This window comes from Dipodomys merriami, unplaced genomic scaffold (genome assembly GCF_024711535.1).
Source record: "Dipodomys merriami isolate MVZ:Mamm:240054 unplaced genomic scaffold, mDipMer1.0.p SCAF_6, whole genome shotgun sequence".
Lineage (NCBI taxonomy): Eukaryota > Metazoa > Chordata > Mammalia > Rodentia > Heteromyidae > Dipodomys > Dipodomys merriami.
Window position 1 is genome coordinate 49,153,819 of NW_027206179.1, and position 25,096 is coordinate 49,178,914.

At 35.6% G+C, this 25,096-nt stretch overlaps 1 protein-coding gene across 1 annotated transcript in view; it reads left to right on the forward strand.

Annotated features, from left to right (window-relative positions):
• Nucleotides 1–25,096, forward strand: part of Diaph3 (diaphanous related formin 3) — a 450,161-nt gene that overhangs the window by 60,200 nt on the left and 364,865 nt on the right. The window contains exon 4 of the mRNA XM_070002884.1: nt 2,470–2,574. Within this exon, the coding sequence (XP_069858985.1) occupies nt 2,470–2,574 (105 nt within the window). The remainder of the gene's footprint in view (nt 1–2,469; nt 2,575–25,096) is intronic.

Sequence of the window (25,096 nt, forward strand, 5' to 3'; positions counted from 1 at the left end):
CCTGGGATTCAGTCCAGATAGCATGTTGCTACATTTCAGTGTGCCTCTTTCCTCTGTCCTCTGGCTTTCTTCATTTCTCTGATTCTGAAAGCATCCCATGCATGAATCATATCTGATCTTGTCTCAGCATCTCCAGGGAACCTGACCTAAGACAATTGAGATACACTGTGACAGTTTTAAGCAAATATATATTGAAAAACATGAAAATTGCACACCAGGTCTTTCTTGGCTCCTCTTGGTTTGGTTTTTCTTGGATACCTGTGGGAGATGTTTAATCCAGTCCCTCTAGAATTGTTATCTAAGATACGTCTCTGTAATTTCCAAGAAAAATCTAATACTCTGTAGTGTTCTATGTAGATAAAAATTCTGTTCTAAAATCTTACTACGTTTTCTTTTTGCTAGGATGATTTCTTTGTGTTGCTTCCTTCTTTTGCTTTTTCCTCTTGTAAAAGGGCAAAGCTGAGTCTCGGAAATGCCATTTTTTACCTGTTAGGTGGAGTTTCAGGCCTAGTATGTGTTCTATTAGGTTTTAGGGTGATGTAGCTGATTGAACACTTTGTTCCATCTCTAGAATCAAATCTTTCTTTGCTTTTGTTTTTCACATTGAGACTGTCCTTGTCAGGAAGATGAGTGCCAAACTTAAAGAAGAGAGATGGCATAAGCTGCAAGAAAGTACTTGGAAGAGCATGAGATCTCTTCCTTAGTCCATATACAACACTACTATCAGAGTTCCAGAGACATGAACCACTAGGTACTGAACCAATATAGATACTGACTGGTACATGAAGCGACTTTACTAAGGGAGTGGCTTGTGAGACTATGGAATCTAAGTCCAGTGATAAGCTTCCTGTAGGCAGGGGATGAAGAAAGGATAACATCTGAAAATCTGGGGCAGGTTGTATGCATATACCATAGATACTGGCTGATGTCCCAGAGTCTGAAGGCTGGAGAAGCAAGGTCAGAGAAAAATGAATGTCTTGCTCTAGAGGAAGAAAATGAATTCACCTTTCCTTTGCCCCTTTGTTCCACTGGGCCCTTCCCTTATTGGATGAGACCATTGATTCAAATGTCAATCTTTTCTGGGAACACACTTAAAACATCCATACATGATGCTTTATCAGCTATGTGGCTACCTCCTATTCCAGAGGTCTTATTGTGAAGCCTTGGTTAGGCTGGACCTCAGAATCCTCCTACCTCAGCCTCTTGAGTGCTGAGGTATCATCGTGCCTGGCCATCTTAAATATTTCTGTCAAAGTAAAATGAGGGGAATCTAATTTCAAAGTACTCAGAGGGTTCCTTTGGTAGTAAAAAACTGAGTCAGCCTGAAACCATTAGCTACAATGTCTAATGACACTTGGAGAAAACTGTGTTGCATTAGGTGATCCAAACCTTGAATTTTGTGCACTTGAGGAGATAGGTAGTTTCTATGCATTCAAGTGCTTTATACTGTGTATTATATCTGCCTCAGGGCGGAAATCAGGAGGATATCCATGGGTGCTAACCTTCACCTTTAGCCATTTTCTCTTACCTTAGACTACCTTTTCTTTGCTAAGAAGCCTCATAAGTAGCATAATTGATAAGAATTGGAATATTTATATGGGTCTACATTTGTAGTGTTTTCAGTCAAAATTCTATGCAGGATCTAGGATTCTTAACCCCTCATTCTTTTGGTGCTGTTCAGAAATGTTAGTTTTCTAGATAGTCCTTGTTTATATGAATGTACATGTTAATGTGGTGTGTATATATATATATATATATATATATGTATATATATAGTGGATGGAGAAAGACTATTAAGATAATAGAATATTTAATTTGCTGGGAACAGTATCCAGTGTTTTGATAGTGTTATGCGTTTGTAACAGAATTTGGGAGATGGTGGTTTATTTACATTTTTGATTTTTTAAAATATCTTTATTGTTAAGGTGATTAACGGGGGGGGGTTATAGTTACATAATTAAGGTAGTGAGTACAGTTTTTTTAAAACACTGTTACCCTTCCCTCATTTCCTCCTACTTCTCTATTCCCCTCTCCCCCTAATTTTTTATTTTTATTTTTTTATGGGACACACTAACTCTTTCTAAACAACACAAGATAACTTCACATGCAGCTGTTGTAAAATAAGTAAATATATTGGAATTGTGAATCCTAAAGACCTTATGAAAGGCAGAAATTTGCAACTGCGTAATTATCTATAGAGATGTGAATATAATTTTAGTAGCCTGCTATGAGCTTAAGGCCTTTCTGGTAAGCATTTTACCTGTTAAAAGGATCTAGAATACTTTCTTTGGGGTTTCCGTAGTCTGTCCCTTACTATCTTTGCTCCAGGCAGGGCTATGCATAAATCATTCCAAAACAATTAATGCTGCTTTCATCCCAAATTATTGATTATTTTTTCTGTTCACAGTATATGTGCAACTGCAGCTCTACTCAGATTCTAAAATCAGGCATTTTAATTGTGTTTTCCAGGAAGATATGAATTTAAATGAAGATAAAAAGGCACCATTGCGGGAAAAGGATTTCAGTATCAAAAAAGAAATGGTGATGCAGTACATTAATACTGCTTCTAAGACAGTAAGTAAAACTGTCAAGTTGAAAAAATACTGCTTAAACAGGTTGTAGTGTGGAAAACAATGCATTCGTCTATTGAAGTGCTAGGTTTGTGTGCAGCTGTAATCAGAGAGATTTTGAATGTATAATTAAAGACCCAAGAATTACAATAAATTTGCTTAAAAATATTTCACATCTTACATCATTAAAACTACTTGTTTGTGGCAATCCCATTGTTAAGAAGCACTGTGGTCTCCCTGAGACCTTTTCTTGTTAGTGAATTAAGATGCTTATTGATTTCCCATGACACTTATAAATATGCATAGTGTTTATATTAGAAAAATGAGACTGATTTTTCTCTACCTACCTAAATCATGACACATAATGGGTATATGTTTAATGTAAATTTCCCTGTGGATAAAAATGTCCTGTGACAAGTTATAAATGTTGGTACTGAAGGGAGCACGGAGCCTTCACATAGCTGCCAGTTTTCCAGGGAAATATGAAATACATGGGCAGAAATAATGACTAAATATCCAAGAAACCATGACTGACACACAAAATCAATTGCATTTATTTTACAAAACAGCAAATTAACTTGGGTAGTCATATACAAGTTGTAAGTATGGATGAAAAATATAAAATGGAAGACAGTGATGAAGCAAAGACAGTAGAAAATGAAGTTGGCTGAATTTTATATGAATTTGGGATTAGAGAAAAAAAAGTAGCTTAATTCACTCATTTTTCACTTCAACATATGGCCAGGTTATAAGAGCATAATTTATTTATACTCTAAGTCCATTTATCTACTAAACTAGTCAGTGACTAAGGTATTTCTTTTGCAAGAAACACTAATATGATGTTTAATTTTTAAACAGATACTTTGGCAGCCTGACTCAGTTGTAAAAACCATCGTATGTACTATGCATCTTCCAGCTCTCTCTTCGGATTCTGATATTAATTAATGTTCTGTCAATGATACATGGATATCATAGATGGCACTAGGGTTTCAGGAGTCTGAGGTGGGATGACTTAGATCTGTTTATTAGTCTAGAGCATCATATTATACCTCTCTGGGATTCAATTTTCTCATCCCTAATATGAGATTCCTATATCCTAGACTTTTTGTCGGCGTTAAGATAAATTGTCTATTCCATCATTGGAGCTTAATATTGTAAACTGATAGCTGCCACTTGAGATAGTAGTGGTGGTAGTAAGAATTGTTTTAATTTTGTTCTTACCACTGAAATCACACCATAATTTAAAATATAGGGAAAAATATATTACTAAAAATACAAATTAACAGGTTGTTGAGTTCAGATTTTGAAGACATTTGCTTACTCAGACTAAGTGTCTGTCATCTAGGCATTTACCATGGACATCAAAATAGTGTCTAGCACTGCATTCTCTAGAGCACATTTGGCCACATGTAAAGCACACTAACATGTATGTGAAAGCATGTGGAATATAGAATGCAGAAGCTTATTGAGTAGAGATGGGAAACTATTTTACATGAAGTAGCCAAGGAAGGTTACTCTGTTAGAAAATTTAAATCTAACACGTATGCCTTTATTACATATAATCGTATCAGAACTGGTTACATCTGTTAGATTGGTTTAGAAAAATGTTGGCATTTTAAATTCTGAAATTTGAGATAATATACAGACTTCTACAATAACAACAACCCTTTTTGAATTTTGTTATAATGAGTCCATTTGACTTCACATTCACTGATTTTAAAGTTTAATCCTCTAATCATTTTGCACTAAAGTTGGAATTTATTTACCAGAATTAGGTAATTAAATTATCAGGATTGAAATAGATTAGTTATCAAAAGTGTGATTACAACATTGACTCATTTAATTAGTGTGTAGAAGATCATGGCTTTTCCTAGGAGGGTTCTGTATAATTTGGCAGATGGTTAACAGTATAGAAAGTTTAAACTGACCAGTTATTCTTTTCTGTTCTGAAAAGAGAAACATGTTTCATTAACTCTGGGGACAGACTTTGTCTTGCTACTTCGAACTCATAACTACTGAAAAACCAATTCAAAATTCATAGATTGTTTTGTAGCAGATATAGGGAGTATATGTGAGATACACTTTTTGTTTTTATAAAACAGCAATCTTGCTCTGTAGCTTTAAACCTATGATCCTTTTGCCTCAGCTTCCCAAGTGATAAGATTACAGAAGTGTAGCATCATACATGGCTTTGGTATACTTTTAATTATGTTTCAGCCTTAGAATTTTCATTGAATTTCTTTTTTGTGAGTAAGCATTAGTATTATTTTTTCCCTCTAAATACTACTACTGCAGTTAATTTAAAAGTGCTGTATAAATATTAAGATGAAAAGTAGGCCTAAGTGGGTTACTTTTTAGTTTAGGAGAACATAAAAAACATTAATCAAACTGGTTTATTTCCAAGACCTCAGTAAATTTTTTAGGTGGCAAAATAGTAAAACAATTTCTGCAGGTAAGCAGGATAATTAGGATTTTGTTAAGTTAGTGTCATATTAGGGTCATGTATTACACTAGCATTACTTTTTTCTAACTTCCTAGGGCATGGGTATGCGATTCAGGTTTGTTCAGGATGATTTGGTGGGAAGTTCTGTTGTGGGTCTTCTGAGGTGGCTGACTTTGGTTCTTAATGGGTTCTTAGCAAGAGATCCTCTTTCTCTGTATTGGCCATAGTTAAGGAAGTTGTGGGATACAGAGCTTGGCTTGAGAGATTTGCCACCGTGCCCTAAATTCACAGTCTCCAAGTGATTCCATTAAGGGAGATGAGGCATGTTGTTATTTAATCTGTGTGTGTGTGTGTGTGTGTGTGTGTGTGTGTGTGTGTGTGTGTGTGTGTGTGTGTGTGTGTGTGTGTGTGTGTGTGTGTGTGTGTGTGTGTGTGTGTGTGTGTGTGTGTTTTAGTTTGTTGTTTTTTGGTCTATCCTAGTTGGTTGGTTTGTTTGTTTTTTTTGAACATAGCCAGGGTCTGTACATTGTCCTTGAGCCTTTTTGCTCAAGGCTAGTTATCTACTATTTCAAGCCACAGCTACCCTTCTGGTTAATTACAGATAAGAGTCTCATAGACATTTCTGCCTAGGCTGGCTTCAAATAGTTATCCTTGTATCTCAGCCTCCTGAGTAGCAAGGATTGCAGGCATGAGCCACTGTCTGCTTTTGAGTCTGTTCTTGACTAATACAAATGGCTAATATTCCATCTTCATACATTTTTGCCTATGTGGGATGTCTCTAATTCTAATTTATCTTAGAAATCATGGTTTCCAGACCTACCCTACAGATGGAAGAAGTATTCATGGTCCTGTTTCTGTTTCCTAGAAAATGACTTACTTTAGATATTTAGAAATGGGCTTATTAGAGAAAATGTCTTTCATAAAGATTATAAGCCAAGCACTGGTGGCTCATGTATAATGCTAGCTCTTCAGGAGGTTGACATCCAGGAGATGAAGTTTGGAACCTATTGGCTCAAAGGATAGGCCACCAACTGAGCACACCTATCTACCAACCATGATCAGAGCTCAAAAATGAGTGTAGACTTTACTTTTTGTTTGATTCTGTAGCTGGAGAGTGAGACTCTTGTTCAATTAATGATAAGGATGTTGAAAGTGGCTCTCATAAGATAAGCAGAGTGGAATGGAAGGCCACAGTTCCCACATAGTGGAAATTCCTATGACAGAGGTAGATTAAGATACAGTTAAAGAATATGTTAAAAGGCTGGGTGCCAGTGGCCCATGCCTGTAATCCTAACTACTCAGTAGGCTGAGATCTTGAGCCAGAAACACCATAATACTCTTTATCTCCAATAAACCACCAGAAAACCGGAAGTGAGACTGTGGCTCAAGTGGTAGAGTTAGCCTTGAGCTGAAGAGCTCAGAGACAGTGCCCAAGCCCAGAGTTCAAGCCCCATGAGCTAGAAACCCCTCCCAACCCCCCCCCCCCCCAGAGAAAGAATATGTTAAAAGGATTTTTGTCTAAAATAGGATTTAGACCAATGAGATGCTTTTTCTTTCCCCATCACAAAAGAATAGTGGAAATAAAATACACACTATGCCTTTCTATCTGTTAGATGGTAGTCTTCCATTTGCTGCTCCATTGTTAAGTTTTTTTAGGTTAATTTGTGACTTAAGAATGTGGACAAGGCATGAGAGGACAAAATCAGAACAGTGAAATCAGACCCATGAAAGGGGACCTTGAGGAGGAAGAGGAGCAAAGGGAATCAGGAGAACAATTGAAGAAACCAGGTTTGAGAGCTAGTAAATTAGACCCTCAGACATGTCTGGCCCTTTGTGGGGATGAATGTGTGGATAGAGAAGGGGTAAACCTTCAAAGGGAATTTTGAAGAACATTTGCTTTTTGCTATATACTATAACTCATTTATTATATCTCCAAGAACCTTTCAGCAGAGTCGAGCATTTGCTCATTAGTGCTGTAGGAGTTGATTCTCCACTTTGTTTTATGTATCAAGGTGATAAAAATGGCTAGCTGGATTATAACTGTAACCTGTGAGCAAGTGGTCATTTTTCAGCTTGACCATTATGTGCAGATGAAACACTTAAATTTTCTCTTTAAAATGTGTACATCTAGCTAAAAGCCTCTTCCCCTACTCTGTCCTTGGTATATAAACACGGTTGCAGTGGCACAGTCATGTTAGGTGGGGTACGACCTAACAAGGAAGGCATTAATATCACACTGTTTTCTCTTTATGCTTACTTTGTTCCCTTCTCAAAGAGAACCAGTCCTGCTCCTCATAAGTGCTCCTGGAAGTTTGGTTCTACCTAGGACTGTGTTGCCAATTTTTCTTTTTTTTCCTAGTGAAGCTGGTTTCTACCTGAATGAATGGGCTTCCACACATTTGTCAGAGTTGCATATTTTAACTTTATTGTTTAAGGCCTTCATTAAGTATTACTCTAAGGCTTGCCTGAATTTTTAAAGTAAGAGATAATATTGAAATGTTAATTATTCAATCTAACTTTAAAAGAGACCAAGAAACCAACACACTTTTTAAAAAAACATTATGATAAAATGACTCAGTCTATGTTGAATTTGTGAGGATAAGATTACAGAGTCTCAGGTTTGTGTGAAAGTATTCATGTATATTTGTACGCATGTGAATATGTATAATATAGTGTTGGAAAGGGTTCTTAGAGGCCCTGTGGTACCACTTGTTCAAGCTCATGAGGGCATGATGTTGTCATAGGTCGAGCATATGACATTTGGCAGTATTATCCTAGCTAGCTCTTACGAGAAATGAACTGTTTTGCTATAATATTAGTCATACTTAGTTTCTTTTTTTCCAGATGAGGAATCTAGAATTGATTTGGTCTAGCATTTTTGATTTGTTAATATTGTAATAGGAGTGGATCTATTTTCTTGTTCAAAGTTCAATTTCAGGTACCAATTGTAGAAAACATTGTCAGATACAAATATATCAATGTGATTTTGTTTTCTCTCACTTTTTGTTCAAGATGTTTAAATTTAAATGCTAAGAATGTATACAAGTCAATGCTTTACAGATTCTTTATATTGAAGGTTAGGATATTTTTCCCCCCAATATGGGGTTTGAATTTAGGGCCTTCTGAGCATGGTAGAAGGGTTCTCTACCACCTGAACCACACCTTCAGCTCTGATTAAGATCAGATGAAAGTCTGTTAATAATAATAGTAAAAATTTGGGGTGTTATTGAAAATACATAAAAGCAACAATGCCCTTGCTTTTGAAACTTTGCTTGTTGATCTCCAGGTCTAGCTTGCTAAATAGGAGAAAATTTCAGAGCCTCAGGGCTGCAAAGTAATTTCGTATTAAGGGTATTTCCTAATAACTTATTTGGCACTTTAGTTTCCATTCTTCCCCTTTGGGACAGGTTTTATTTATGTACAATTAAAATTATCTTCCAAGAGCTCAAATTCATCTGCCTTGTTTATGAGAAGTTACTGGACATTGCCAGGGACGTTTTTGTGTTCTCTGTGCTTTATGCATTGTACTGTTTGTTAGGTAAGAGATGATAACAGAGATGAATCAATCACTCTATCTTATCTATCTATCTGTCTATCAAGAAATTATACTAGGCTCAAACTAGAATTGTACAATTTTTGTCTTTTAAAATATTTTAAGTAGTTAAGATGTCTTTAATACAGTTTTTAGAGAAAGACTTACCAGATATTAAAAACATGTTTTTTTTTTTCCTTGCTAAACTTTAGAAACTGAATTGCTCAAGGAGGCTTATAATCAATTGCTGGTATTAGAGGTCATCTAATATTATTTTCATCATGGTTAGGTTATTGAATTATTTGTTGATCTAAGACATTTTGCTGTGGTAATACTTAATCTCATGTCTGATGGCCACTGAAATTGTGATACTATTGAAATTTCTAGCAAGAAGAGGGCATGTAATTAGGATGAACATGAGAAACTACCCTTATGAAGGATACAGAAGGAACAGTTCTGAAAGAAAAGTTCTAGATAGAGTGATCTTTCAGTAAGCAAAGGAGAAAGGTGATTGACAAGGGGAAAATACTGGCTAAGAACAATAGTTCTTAACATTGTTAAATATTAGAAACATCTGGAAGCCTTTACTTATGTCATTGTTCAGGCTGTTCCATTTAACAATGGGATGGGATATTTAATAACCAGGATGGGACCTAGTATTAGTATTGAGTGAAGCTCTCCTGAGATTCTGGAATGAGAACTATTCAGTTCTGGGAGATGAGCCTCCTCACCAGATGTCTCAGTGCAATGTTAGCTTAACAAAAGACTAGGATTTGTTAGAATGGAATGACTAGATTGGTGACCATTGATGAGTGAAAGTTTTATTTAAACCTTTGTAAGTTCAAAGCTGGTTTGTCTGTCTATAACATCAAAAGTGTGCATTTAAGTGGTATACATAGACTTTCTATGATACTTGACCTCTTGTAAAAATTATCAAAGAAATGTCACTCATATAAGGTGAACCTCTTGGTTCTTCAAACTTTTGGTTTTGGAGAAAGATGCTCAAAAGAGTAAGATTGCTCCCAGGCAAAGCGTATGCCTAGTTTTAAAACTTCAGTGAGCTAATGAACCTTCTTAATTAGTAGTATTAAACCTACAAGACTAAATTTAGAGTTCAGACTTTCAGTTCTTAGTTATTCCTAAACGAGATAAATTCTATATGTACTTTAAAAAATTTGAGCAGGGTAGTTAGTCATAATGATGTACAAAAGGTATTTTTCACAACTTCATAGAACCTTGATAAGTTACCATTTCCTAAGAGATGAAGTCTACCAGATGAAGTCTCCAAGAATATAAATTAGGTGTAGTCCTCTAATATAAATGTGATAAAATATTTATTTTCATCCCCTCCCCCTGCCATTAACTATAAGTGTTCCAAAGTATATTAAATAATTTAGGGAAATCTGTCTGTGACATTCATTGTAGTATGAAAACAAAATAGTTTGTTCAAAAGTAAAATCAGACAGTCTTAAGTTTATGCTGCCTCTTGTATACTGCTTTATTAGATTTTGCTCATAGATCTTTTCCTGGAAAAGCTATATAGCACTTTTTGGGTAAATATGAAAGTATTTTTTGATATTAAGGATAGCCTTTTTTTTTTTTTTTTTTTTTGGGTCCGGTTGTGGGGCTTGAACTCTGGGCCTGGGTGCTGTCCCTCAGCTCTTCAGCTCAAGGCTAGCACGCTACCACTTGAGCCATAGCACCACTTCCAGCTTTTTTTCTTTTTCTGCTTATGTGGTGCTGAGGAATCAAACCCAGGCCCTCATGCATGCAAGGCAAGCACTCTACCACTGAGCCACCTTCCCAGTCCCAGGATAGCCTTGTTATATTCTTATTGAACACACATATTTAGTAATTAAGAGATTTTTAAAAATTTAATGTAGTTTTTTTGGAATATATTTTAGAAAATAGGCACATTTTTCAAATGAAGAAAAGGCCCAAGGAATGTGCAAAATCCTAGTATTATTAACCAGTATTTGTTTTTTAAAAATTTCTTTTGTGAAATAAAAATTATAAAAAAATACCCTCAAATAAGAGTGAGACTTGAATTATCAAAAAAGAAATACCATCCAGATCAATAATGGCCTTGCCAGTTATCCCAGAAAGCTCTCCATCTAGCCTATCCCAATATAAGCCCTTCCTTCAGATTTATTTTCTTTTAAAAGCAATCCTTTTTATGAGAAGCACTTCCTTCACTTTATAGTTTTATTATCCAGTAGTGCATCCCCAGATAACAGAGCTTGTTCTTGCTCGTATTTTATGTATTTGTTATTTACTTATTTACTTGCTTATTTATTGATTGATTTATTTTTACTGTAAAAGTGATGTACAAAGGAGTTACAGTTACATAGGTCAGGGAATGAGTATATTTCCTTTTGAATGGTGTCACTTCTTCCCTTGTTTTCTCCCAGTTTTTTCCTCTCCTCCCCTCCTCCCTCGTAGTTGTATAGCTCATTTTCAACATAGTGTTCAGTGAGTGTCACTGCTGCATTTGTTTACTGTTTGTCCCATCATTTCTGTGCACCTCCTTACCATCTCCCAAACAGATAAACGTGCATGCAAGAAAAAGGTACAGAAATCAAGAGTGACAAAAGCTAAAAAAAAATAAGAAAAACAAAATCAGAACAAATAAGAAAAAACTCTATAGTTTCCATTTCTTGAAATTCATTTTGATAAACATCATTTTTCTTTTTAGGCATAAAAAGAAACATTTTTTTAAAATTGTAAAGATACCGTATAGAGGGGTTACAGTTACATGAGTAAGATAATGGGTAATTTCCTATGGACGATTGTTATCCCCTCCTTTGTTTTTCTCCTAATATCCCTTCCCTTCCCACCTCCCTCCCTGACCCCAAAGTTGTAAAGTTCATTTTCAACATGGTGTCATGTAGGTCTCATTGTTACAATGGGTCGATCTGTATCCTTGTTGATAAACTTCATTTTATATGATCAGTTACATATAACTATTGAGATTTTGTGATCCTCCCCTAAGAATATTCTCCTTTGGTCTCAGTGTGTGAATGTTTAGAGTCCTGTTTATTATGTCCAAGTGTAATTTTTTTGTCTTTTACTAACCATGGTGCTTACTTATGGATTTATTGGCATATTCTAATTACTACAAATGAGGGAAACCATGCAATCTGTGTTTCTTTGGGTCTGGTTTATTTCACTTAATGTAAATTTTTCCAAGTCTTTCCATTTCCTTATGAATGGGGCAATATTATTCTTTCTGATGAAAGCATAGAATTCCATTGTGTATATATACCACACTTTCTTACTCTGTTCCTTGGCATCTAGGTTGCTTCCATATCTCTTGGGTATGATAAATAATGCTGCAGTGGTAGCTTTAGTGTGGCTTTGTTTGTAGTCTATTGCCCAGGAGTAGAATTGCAAATTTAGAATCTCTTAATATCCCAGCACTAGGGATTGAACTCAGAGGCTATCACTTGAGCCACCTCCAATTCTAGCTTTTTGATTATTAACTGAAGATAAGAGTTTCTCAGACTTTCCTTTCCTAGTTGTTTTTGATCCTTAGATCTCAGCTTCCTGAGTAGCTAGGATTATAGGCATGAACCACCTGCAGCTGGTTTAGTATTACCCATTTGCTTTAGTAGCAGGTAATATTTGAAGAATGCAATCAGGGGTCAATGATGGTTATTGCTTATGTCTAGTTGCTGTTTTTAGGCCTTGTCAATGGAAAATATATAAAGAAAGGTGCATGACTAGGAGTTTTGAATGTTGTATCTCCAGCTCTTATTGTTGTTTGTACTCTTAGCCTGTATATTGACTAAACAAATAACATTACAATTCAACACTCCTCTCTCTAGTTTTTGTTAAGTCTCTTCTTCTGTGAGTAATCATCTTTTTTTTTTTTTTTGGTTCGGTTGTGGGGCCTGAACTCTGGGCCTGGGTGCTGTCCCTCAGCTCTTCAGCTCAAGGCTAGCACTCTACCATTTGAGCCACAGCACCACTTCCGGCTTTTTCCTTTTTGCTTATGTGGTGCTGAGGAATCGAACCCAGGGCCTCATGCATGCAAGGCTAGCGCTCTACCACTGAGCCATGTTACCAGCCCCAGTAGTCATCTTTTAATGCTCACTATTAGTCTCTTTAGGCAATATTTCTCTGAACTGTTTGTCTGAAGTCTTTTCTTTGGTAGATTCTTCATCAGGGGTTATGGAAGCAGTATTCCCTGAATTTGGCATGTTTATAAATGACATCCTTACTTTTGAAAGTCAGTAATCAATATAAAGTCTTTCCTTCATAACATTTTTTTTTCCTCTAAGGATTTTAAGTAAATTATACTATTTCCTTCTAGCACAAAGCATGACAGTATTGCTGTTAAAAGTCTGCTGGTAACTAATTTTTATTCATTTCAGGCAACTATTTTATCTGAAATATGCAGTGTGCTCTTCCATGGTGTATTTTAAAAACCTTTGATTTTTTTGAAATGTATAAAAATGTTGTCTTGCTTTGCTTTTGTTTTTCAGTTTAGGGATTCTGTTAACTGTATGTAAGATTTTTGTCTATCTTTAATATGCTACTTTTTCCAAAATAACATTTTATCTTTTCGTTCTGATGTAAAAATGTTTTGCTGTTTTCATCTCTAATCTCTTGTGACATTAATATGTTTGTCTTGTGTTCCTTCTTTAGTTTTCATTTCTGAAGTGATCTTTTTCATGTTTTCTCTTATTTTTGCGTGTCTTACTCTGCTTTAAGTATTTGTTCAGTATCTTACACGTTCTCTTAATGTGTTTAAGCTTACTTTGAAATTGTAAAGCTACAGTTGAATTATGAATTTATCTTTGAGTTGTCTTTTAGCTTCCTTAGGGATGTTCTGCTCAATGTAATTTCTTTCTGAGCGGTGTCAACTCAATGTTGAGTTCGGTCTTGGGTGGGAAGAAGCTCTATTAGCGGAATATTCAATGTTCATAGGTTGTCGACTGCCCCAATTTCTTCAGATCATCTCTGGACCACTTGCATGAATCCGTTGTTGGATTCTTTCTGGTTTTATAGCTGCTGTTCTCAAATTTACATGCTGAGATTTCCAGTAAATATTTGCGGGTGATTTTGGGATTCTTTTTTATGTTAGACATTTTCTTGGTTTCTCTGGTTTTTCCAACGAGATATTGATACTGTGCAGGTCTTCTGGATGTTGGTGGTTTTTCTCCAAGTACTGGTATTTGGAGGGATGTGGAGAGGATAAGCTTGTCACTTCATTGTCATTTTGCTATTCAATTATTTCCCTATTTGTGGAGAATCTGTGGAATTTCTGAGATTAGTCTTGCTTTCATGTACTAACATCTCCCAGTGTTTTGAATCTGAATCTTACTTTATACCAGTTTATGTCTCTGTTATATGTGTGTGTATGGTATGTTGTAGAAGCTTATTATGTGGAATTTATATGGAGTTTATTATATGGAAATATTACATGGAAGTTTATTATATGGAATTAGCATAATGAAACCCATTAACATTGTTGAAAAGGAGAGGGGAGGGAGAGGGGATAAGAAAGTAATATAGATCATGTGATTTGATCCAAGTATATTATGTGTTAGGTATCACAGTGAAATCCTTTTGTACAATTAAGTTATGCAAATGAAATAAAAATAGTGTTTTCTTTCCCCTTCCCCTCTTTTTCAGGGAGAAAATAATGTATTAAGGAAAGACATTTTTATAATTAACTACCTGCTAGCTCTAGGTTTGCTATTTATTGCTTCTGTAAACTTTCATCAAACCTCTTAATGGTCCATGACCTACAAACAGATTTAAATAAAATGCTAGTTTTAGCCTAATTTTCTCTGCTTGTTTGGATAGTGCTAGCATCTCATGTGGCTTCAGTAAGTTACCCAGAATGCATCCTTTTCTGAATGCCACTGATAGCCAGGAAAACCAGACTGCCCTTCAGTCCTGTACCCCACCCTTGGAAAAATATGTCTCATCTGCTTGTGTGTGTCTATAAATTAGTGAGTGTGTTAAATCTATCACAGCATGAAATCACTTCAAGCGCTGTGAAAGACTATCTTAAAGAATTTAAATTGATTGCAGATGTTAGTGCAATTAAGCAGGCCTGATGAGCTAAGAATCATATTTCTCAGATTTGAATATGAATGCATTTAAAAAATTATAGTGATGTACTCCATGTAAATGGAATTCATAGGCTTCTATTTTCTCTCTCTCTCTCTCTCTCTCTCTCTCTCTCTCTCTCTCTCTCTCTCTCTCGCTCTCTCTCGCTCTCTCTCTCTTTCTCTCTTTCTTTTAAATACCACCTCCTGTTCTGAAATCTCAGATACATAAAAAAGTGATGTGTGAACCCTTATGTTGATACTTGAATTACTTGGAATAAATACATGCTAGTCCTAAGAATGTAAATTCTGTGTTTTTCTTAACCAACTAGAATTGATACTGAATGATTATTTCTTTCATTATTTCATTTGCCTACCAATTAGCTTATTAACTTTTGTTTCTGTAATTCATTTAAAAATTATTCATGGGGAGAAAGTTTACTATATTTTCTCCCCATTTTTAAGAACAGTGAGTATGACAAGCGAAGTCTTTAGAGTACAGAAGCATAGGCCTTTTCTGTTGAAGGTCAGCTAGGTCTGTTTACTTGATTTTGGTTAAATTGCTAGTGTTTAAGAACATTTCCTGTTTATTATTTAAAATAGGACATACTAGGTTACAAATTAGGAAGCAAATTCTGAAACAAGACTGGAACAAGATTAAGGAGAGGGTATAGTGTGTTCATTTTCAATTTATTTCACATTGATCCATGCACATTTAATAATTAAGCTCATCAATTTCTGAAACACATTGTGAAAAGTTACGGACATTAGGATATTATTACATAAGTAGTACTAAAATAAAGTACAATTAGTAATTGTATTTAGATACTTGAATATACTGAGAACATTATTAGAATACTATTTGAAGTCTGGCAACAGCAGTGATTTTAAGTACTAACAAAAGGTACATTCTGTATTCTTCCTGTGTTCTACAATGTTTATTAAAACCTTCTTATACTACCTGTAATTTACATGGGTAACTATATTTTAAAAGTTATGAGTTAAGAGTTAGAGGGCAGCTCTATTGTTTCAACTTTTGGAGACTCAGTTTACTAAATTTATAAAATTTAGAGTTCTTTTTGCATGGGGAAAGTTTGGAACAGGACAGTTATTAGAGCCTCTTTAGGTTTATCTTAATAGTTAATGTCATTGAAGTTCAGAATAAGATGGAAAATGAGTGTGGTTGAGTAAATGTTACAGTTGAACCTTTCCTAAACATGATATATGCCTGGATGAAAAATTGAATAAGAAAGTTCATAACCCTAAGCCTCATAAAACTAAATATTGCATTTTTCACCTGAAACATAAATGTATAATGACATACCAGTCTCTGAGTTCAATTGAGGAGTGGCTCCTAGTTTAGTTTTGCCAATCATTGGTGCACTCTTGTAACACCACCTGTGATTGCTGTGTTTGTATGTGTTATGTCAGCCAAGATTGTACTTTGTAAGGTAGTGCAAAGTTCAGGCTTATAAGGGGTGCACACAGTTTTCACAGTATGACCTTTTCAGTTTTCTACCCATGCTTAATTTGAAAGAAGCTCTTTAAACAAGTTACTGTGGTCTTTTCTTTTCAAAGCCCAAATGTATCAGATTACAGAAACAGCTTTCTTTTAATTCTGACATTGGATTACGTTAACAAGCACAGGAATTATAACATTTCCTAAATATTTTGGGGCATAAAAACATCAACTCTTGTATGCACAGAATTCATTTCATAGGATTAGCAACATATAACCTGAAATATGCTTTGGGCATGTACACTGTGATTCTTGATAGAGAATGTCTGACTCTAAATTTTTTTTTTTTGGTCAGTCGTGGGGCTTGAACTCTGGGCTTGGGCACTGTCCCTGTGCTCTTCAGCGCAAGGTGAGCGCTCTACCTCTTGAGCCACAGCGCCACTTCTGGTTTTCTAGTGGTTTATTGGAGATAAGAGTCTCACAGACTTTCCTGCCCACACTGGCTTTGAACCACGATCCTCAGATCTCAGCCTCCTGAGTAGTTAGAATTACAGGCATGAACCACCGGGCACCCGGCTGACTCCAAAATCTTAAAGAATTAATCCTTGCTTCCCTATCTCCTCCCAGTAGGATCATAAAAATACCTTTTTCTCAACTTGTTTTATTCTTCCTTTTAATTATTCTACCTTCTGTCTATTAGTAATGACCGATTCAATTCAAATAGACTCAAAATAGAACTTATTGACTTGTGCAAATGAAGAGCCTAGGAGTTTGTTGGTTTTCAACAGGTCTAGATCCGTTTTTAAATGACTTGTTGATCCATTTGTTGTATATCTCTTAACCCTGTTTACTGTGTGTGGGCTTCATTCACAAATGTCTTTCCATATATTGAGATTGTTATCAGAAGCTCCCAGTTAGCTCTTGTATCATAAGTCAGTCATGTTCTGACTTTACCTTTGCTATTGCCTTTGCTTACTGGATTAGTGATAGAGGGCCTTGAAAAAAATGTGACATGCCTTGGCTTGACCTTTATGTGTTGAACTTGGAGGTGTATGATAAAGACATAAATCAAGGTTATGGATTATCCAAATATAACATATTTCTATAAGAATGTTATACTTATGAATTTATCATTGTCCAAACATGACAGGGATCTTGAATCCTCACCAGCTTGGTTGTTCAGTATGTGAAGAATCTGTGTGTGCATTTTATAGCAGACATACTGTCTAAGGTAATACATGCTGATTAAAAAAATTCAAATATCATTTAAAATAATTCATAACTTGAAATATTAAGGTTTTTATAATCTCTTCCTCTAGTATTATTTATCTAGGAAGCCAGATAATGAGAGTTGCTTACATGAGATTGTTGATGTTTACTTGAAATCATGAGAGTTGTTGGTTGGTCTCTGGAGATAGTAGGCTAGGTATTTATATTTAATGTAGATCATGCTACTATGTATTATTATAGCATCTACTACAGTGTATTTGAGGAACATCAGTATGATTCTGTAGAGTTCTGGGTCATGGACATATTGCACATACTCTTTTTTTTTTTTTTTAATTTGGTCTTGAGGCTTGAACTCTGGGCTGAGTAGCTGTCCCTGAGCTCTTCAACTCAAGGTGAGCACTCTACCACTAAGCCACAGCACCACTTCTGTTTTTCTGGTGGTTAATTGGAGATGAGTCTCACAGACTTTCTTGCCCAGGCTGGCTTTGAACTGTGATCCTTAGATCTCAGCCTCCTGAGTAGCTAGGATTACAGGTGTGAGCCACTAGCGCCCAGCTACTTGGTTACTTTTTAGAGGATAGCCAGTCAGGAGCTAGTGACTCATTTTATTTTCTTGTTATTTAGATTTTATAGCTCATGATCTTTATACATCTCCTCCATCATTTTTGAGAATTTTCTTAGGACACAAAGGTTGTTTGAATAATCAAAATAAAGTGATTAGAAATTCTAAGATCAACTTGTTTAGTAATCAAGTGACATTCCAAGTATCATTCATTTATTCAGATGCTCAAATTTAAAATTATTGAAATCAAAGATACAACTTAAAAAGATAAAGTAGTGCTTAATGAAGCATCTTTAATATACAAAGATCTCTCACTGTCTTATTGCTTTGTCTGGTTTATTTAAATGTAAAAAAGTCTGTGACTTATAAATACATTTCACATTAACAGTACTGTGAAAGGAATGCTTTTCTTGTGATATATGATCACAAAAGCATTCAAATACCATTTAATGCACACCAAAGTAAAATGAATAGAAAGTTTTAAATAATTACTTTTGTACAGTGCTTACTTAAGATTAATAACAAAATCCAAAGTAAGAATGTGAATAATGGGCAATGTGATAAAGGTATTTAAAATATAGTAGTTTGTTAAATTTTTTAAAAGTGATGCATTATTGCAGAAAATATGAAATCATAAAGAAGGAAACAAATTACATTAATCAAAAATGAAGCACTATGCTAAAATATTAAGCTTATTTTGATTTTGAAAAATATCTCCCCCAAATAGTATTATAACAGTTAAACTAAGGCTTAATCAAACTAAAGTAACAGAAAAATCATAATGTGTAGAGGTCTGGGCAGTGGTACAGTGTGGTTAAGGTTAGCAGGTACCAGAACAATACAACTATAGGTTTGCATCTACTTTAAGGTTATGTAACACAGGTTCATACATACTTAAGAAAAATTATTGGAAAAACTTTTTATGGAGACAGAAGTGATACCATTATAACATTATTTCCGACCTGTTGGATTGGAGCCAAGTAAGTTGAAACTCCGAGGTGGCGTGTGCTTTTCTTCTAGTTTGGGGACACATTCCAGTTGTTTCTGTTTACAGATGATAGGCTGTTAGGCAAGAAGCTTGTGAACTGCTTTGTTGGAAGATCACAGATAAAGGAATAGACATATTGTAGGATCAGGCTGGACTCAAATATTGTCCTTATGTAGTTTTGAGTTGTCACATTCCTTCTAGGGGACCACCTACATAATTCAGTGACCCCCAAGATGGAGAGGTTATGTAGAGTAGACTTCTAATTCTCAAGGAAAGAATATTCTGAGCAACCCATAGAAGTAGCATCGTCAACACTTGGTGACAGCCACATCCATTGGACAGTGGTGCCAGGGACTAACAGTGATATAGGATTCTAGGCGTTTTCTGCCCATTCCAGTTATTATTGATAGTGCCTGAGAAAACCTGATGAGTCAGGATAGTAGAACTGGTGAACAAGGTGGGGAAATAGTGAAGATCTGCAGTTGTGTTCACTCTACATCTCCTATTCTTAGTGAGATCCATACTAGGAAAGGGAGAAACTTTAAATTAGTTGTAATTGAAATTTTAATGTTAGATTACTCTAATAGACCTCTGGAGATGATACCTCAAGTTTCCTTGCTTGGCTTAATAAGTGTCTGAGTTCGATGATCGTTTTGAGGTGGCCCTATTGAAGGGGGTACTGGTGTTGCAGGTGTAATTATAAAAATAAGTGCATTTGCTAGTAAAATCTTGTGTGGAGTAGTGAAGGGTGTGTATATGGGAGATTAAACAGTATCAAAATAAGCAAGAGCTGGAAGAAAATATTACAATGTTATCAGTGTGAAAAGAACCAGGTACAAATCATTAAGAAAAAGATGAACCACCTGATAGGAAAGTATTTCCTTCATACAAATAGACAATTCACCCATGAAAAATTACAAATGAATGTTTGGTTTCAATATGTAAATTAAAATAGGTACAGAAAACATTTTTCATCTGTGAAAATAGAGAAACTAAAAAAGATTATTGACAGAACATGTTTGGTAAGAGTACAGTAATGCCTATCAGTGTAACAATTTTGGAGGGTAACAATTTTGGAGTATAACTTAGTGGTTGCTTATCAAAGTAAAAACATGTATTTCCTGCTGATATAATAATCTCAGTATTTTAAGTGAATTTTATAAGAATAGATTGGAAATACAAAGATCTGTATATGAAGGGAGTTCCTTACAGGACAGTATGAGATGTCAGGCTGCTCAAAACAACCCAAATATCCATTGATGGAGAAATAAATAATTTATTGTATATGGATAATTGATGGATTATGGAGTTGTTATAATGAATGATTTAAGTCTGACCTGGATAATTGCCCATTACAGAAACATAAAAGCAATATACATGCTGTGAACTAATTTTTACCTGAAGAGAGTTGGTGTTTGAGTCCTGGTATGTGCAGGTGATTGAAGGGCCATCTTCCATGCCTATGTTCTATTATCCAAGTGTTCATCATTGGCAGGAAATATCCTTTAAGAGTAATATTTTCTTAGCAAAAACAAAATCTGCTGTTGTTCCTAGCATTGAACACCATTGTTGCCTTGTTTACAAGTCATTTTGTTACAGTGCAGATGGCCTGATAACATGGACCACATTTAAATTAGAAAAAAAAAGTAACAAATCAGCAGAGCTAATAATATGCTGTTTGCGAAGCTTTTAAGTGTGACTTGGAATTGCACACGAATTCATTTTATATTCTTGTAGTAAATTGGCACTCATTTAATAATCACTTCTATTTACAGAACTTAAAGTTTGGGAAACATCTGGATAAATCTATGAGTAATTTAAGTGTTCAGTTTGTGATCATTGCCAAAGAATGTTTATTAAGCATGTGCCAGTGTGACAATGCTGCATACTGTCAATGAAGAAATACAGGAAACCCTGAGGGTTAGCAAAGGAGAATTTTTACATTACGATATATATGAAAACTATCATCTAACATTAGATTTTTGTGTCTGCCTTAGAAGTTTTGCTTTGAGTAAACTGATTTTTTTTTCTTCTTTTTGTCGGTTGTGGGGCCTGAACTCTGGACCTGGTCACTGTCCCTCAGCTCTTCAGCTCAAAGCTAGAGTTCTACCAATTGAGCCAGAGCGCCACTCATAGCTTTTTCTGATTATGTGGTGCTGAGGAATGGAACCCAGGGCCTCATGTATGCAAGGCAAGCACTCTACCATTGAGCTACCTTCCCAGCCCCTGAGGTTTTTTTTTTTTTTTTTTTTTAATTTGAAAACTGAACACAGGACCTGAAGATTACTTTCCATTTCTGAAAATTGTTTGATTCCTTCCTTGAATAGGAAATGGCACTCAATCAGTTCTGCTTCCGAAGCCATTAAGTTGAAAACTTGATTTTTTTTCCCTTAAGGCTCACGTTCAGTACTAGTATATATTGTAGAAAATATAAATTAAAAAATTGAAAGCAGTCTATAATATCTCTGCCAGAAGTTATCATTTTTGCTACCTGTTGTTATCATTTTTGCTATTTTCTTTGAGTCCTGAAAAATGAGGTGGAGCATACTCAGACAGTGGCTGTGGAGAGTAAATGGAATACTACTGTATATTCAGCATCAGTCATGCCCTAGGTTAAAGCATCTACAGTACAGTGAATACAATGGGTGAATTCTTTAGTTATTTACATGTCAACCTCATTTCTGATACATCCCTTTCAATTGTATCCTAATTATGCCCCAGTTTCTTTTATACTGAAGTTGGTTCCCTACCTTTAGTAACTTAGAATAAGTAGCATAGGCTGTTCTTTAATAGAGATATGTTTGTCATATGAGGTTTTTTTTGTACTTTCTAACTCTCCATTTCCAGGAAACATTTTATGTTTATGTATGCATATAAATCTGTATTCATATTTATATGTTTATCAATGTGAAAGTTCAATTTTATCAGGAATACTTTTCTATAAAGAACAGCAGGGACTATACTCCTGAAATACATAAAATTAAGACTTGCTAGAAAGTAACTTTCAACCATACCTTTACAAAAATAAACATAATAATGAAAAGTGGCTAAAAAGGGATAGACCCAGAAAAGGAGAGTGACCAAAAGGACAGTGACCAGCTTCTGTTGCAGGCATGTCTACATCCATTGATATATACATGGAGTAATGCAGGAATAGGAGGATTTTATGGAAGAACATGCTAGTGTCTTGCTTCGATAGATGGGAAAATGGGCACTAAGAAAAGACTTGTAGACTAGGAGGTCCCTGGTGATAATTTATAAGAGCCAATTTGGGAGAGGGATAATTGGAAAGAAATCCATGAAGGCTTATGAACTGAGTGTGTAGTGAGGAGAGAGGCAGTGAAGGTATACAACACTGGTCGGTAGTTTGGTGTGATAGAAAGGAAGGAAGTAATTTGGTAGCCTACAGGAGGCAGTTGACCCAGAGAGGTTTGAGTAAGAGCATGGGACTAGTTGACAAGACTAGTGGGACAGCAATGGCAGAGGAGAAAGGGACTGAAAAAAAGAGGGAAATAGGTGCTTGGAATAAGCTGTTGATTTGGGTTAAAAACCTTAAGAGTAAGAAAGTATTTTTGTTTATGTGGCCAAGGATGTAGCATAGAGATAGAAGCAAGTTTGTTTCCTTGACAAAGAGGAAAGTTGAATGAGCTGATTTGGCTAGTGAAGTACGAGGCCACATCATAGATAAGAGTGGGTGGTGATGAGGATGATTTGTAATAGCATATGGGTTGTGAATAAGGAGAAAAACAACTGGAATGTTGGTGAGATATGGGAAAGCTGTCTTAGGGGGTGGAAAAATATAAGCAAACACTGTTTCAGGGTAATGTTTGGCTTCTATTATTTGAACACCCCTCCCCCCATTTCTTAGGAAAAAGAACCAAGTGAAACCAACTTAATTTTAAGCCCTCTTACTGTTTAAATAATAAAAGTGAAGTTACTCCATTTGGAAAAGGGTAGTAGGCCAGAGAAGGCATGGTTAAACCAGATATGATTAATTGTGAGGTGTGTCTACCAAAAGCCTAGAGCTTAGCTCAGCATGGACAGTGTTGATGGAGGAAAATCAGACTGCACTGAAAAGGAAGATAACAAGGAGGACAGTGATCCTTGCTGTCAGGGGCTCCTTGGTTAAACAAAAGTTACAAGACTCTTGATCTGGAAATAACCCAAAATTGACTGACACCAAAGTTAAGGCTGGAGAATAATCAATTCAAATGGTAGATACTCTGTAAAATGAAGAATTAGCAGTCCATCCATTACTATTTTAGCCTAAGGCTTATCTTAGGGTACAAAGAGATATTTTTTAAACATTTGTTAAGAACATTTGTCAGATGGAAACTCTTAACTGTATTATCACAATAGTTCTGAGGAATAATTTATATTATTTGTATAATGTCAAATACACATTTCAAAAGCTTGATCTATTGTACATTAAATAATTGGATTCCATTTATCTGAAAATAAACTGTGTGGTTATACTTTTTTTGTATAAACATGTGAGAAGACTTGGGAAGAGTGACATTGAGTGGTAAGAATGGAATATAACTTACATAGTACAAATTCACTAGCACTGCCTGAAAGCCACAGTGTATCCAACATAATGATTAAATTCAGAAAGTCCATGGCAATAATTTTCAAACCTCTTTTAATCACCAGTGATAGAAAGTTTAAATAATTTGAGCAAAAAGGCAAGTTTTATTGACTTTTATATCTGGAAGGGGTGTGGGTAATTTTGGGGCAAATAGAATAAGATTGCAGTTTAGTACATTACCATTTTTCTTTAGTCTCTTTCTGAACATATAATTGTAATATGTGTCAAAAACAAATTAGTCTACTTAGCATATTATTTTTAGTGGTTAGTCTCTCTTGTTCAGTGATATCCCTTGCTTGCTTGCTATTGGTTAACTTGGGACATTTCATTTTAAAGAATGGAAAACACTATCAATAAGTCGTTTTCTTTTCCCAAGAGATTGCTAAATATTACCAAGATTGATAAATTACTAAGAAAACCACTGTAATTATGAATCCTGATCTGGGGTGTGGTAACTGGAAATTATTTGGAAAATAAATATTCCAGAATTACAAATACTTTTTTTTATCAGCAATTCTGATACACCAATAAAACCAGGTAGTTTTTTTTCTTGCACTTAAAATTATATTGTTTGGTTTTATTAAAAAAGTCTAAAATACGGGGGGGGGGTGAGGGGGCGGGGAAGGCGGGCTGGGAAGGTGGCTCAGTGGTAGAGCGCTTGCCTTGCATGCCTGAGGCTCTGGGTTTGATTCCTCAGCACCAGATAAGCAAAAAGAAATAAAAATCCGGAAGTGGCACTGTGGCTCAAGTGGTAGAGCGTTAGCCTTGAGCTGAAGAGCTGAGGGACAGCGCCCAGGCCCAGAGTGCAGGCCCCACGACTGGAACCCCCTCCCCCCCCCAAAAAAAAAAGTCTAAAATAACCGGGTTCCATAAAGCTGAGGGACAGCACCTAGTCCCTGAGCTCAAGCCCTAGGGCTATTACAAACAAAACAAGTCAGAAGGTCAATTAAGCTATTTCTCTCTTTAGCTCTGTAGGGTTGTATTGCCTTAAGAACAACTCAGAATTTGACCTAATAAGTGGTTTATTGCATTGAGTAGATATAGGAGAATAACATCATATTTATTAAGTTTATAATACCTGTTTTAATTGTCTTATCCTGTTTTAAAAGAAATATGTAGGAAAAAATTATATTAAGTGAAGTAAGCCAGGCCCAAAGCAACATAGGTCCCATGGTTTCCCTTATTTGCAATAACTAGTATATGTCTGGGACAAGCAGAAAAGGTCAGATAAGATGATGTTAAGCGAAATGAACCCCAAGATAAGGACACAAGTGAGTTTTTTCTTTCTTGCTATTGGTTCTAGCATATTTATAAGGTGCCACTTGATTTTTTTGTTGCTTTGTATGTCTTCCCCCCCCCCCTCCCACGGTGTAACCCCTGATTTCACTGTATCTGATGTTATATGTATATGTAGTTGATGTATTTGATGTATAATTTGGGGAGCAGAAGGGAAAAAACAAATTGTTTAAATAGGGATACTACAGGTTGACCCATTGCAACAATGAGATGCACAAGAGGCTATGCTGAAAAACAAACTTTGCAATTTAGGCGGGGTGGGGGGAGGGGTAGGAGGGGTAGTGTAGTTGTGGAGATGAGAGGGAAGGGATGGTAGGGGAAAAGTGGAGGAGGAGGCAATGGTGCTTGATAAGAAATATGCTCGTT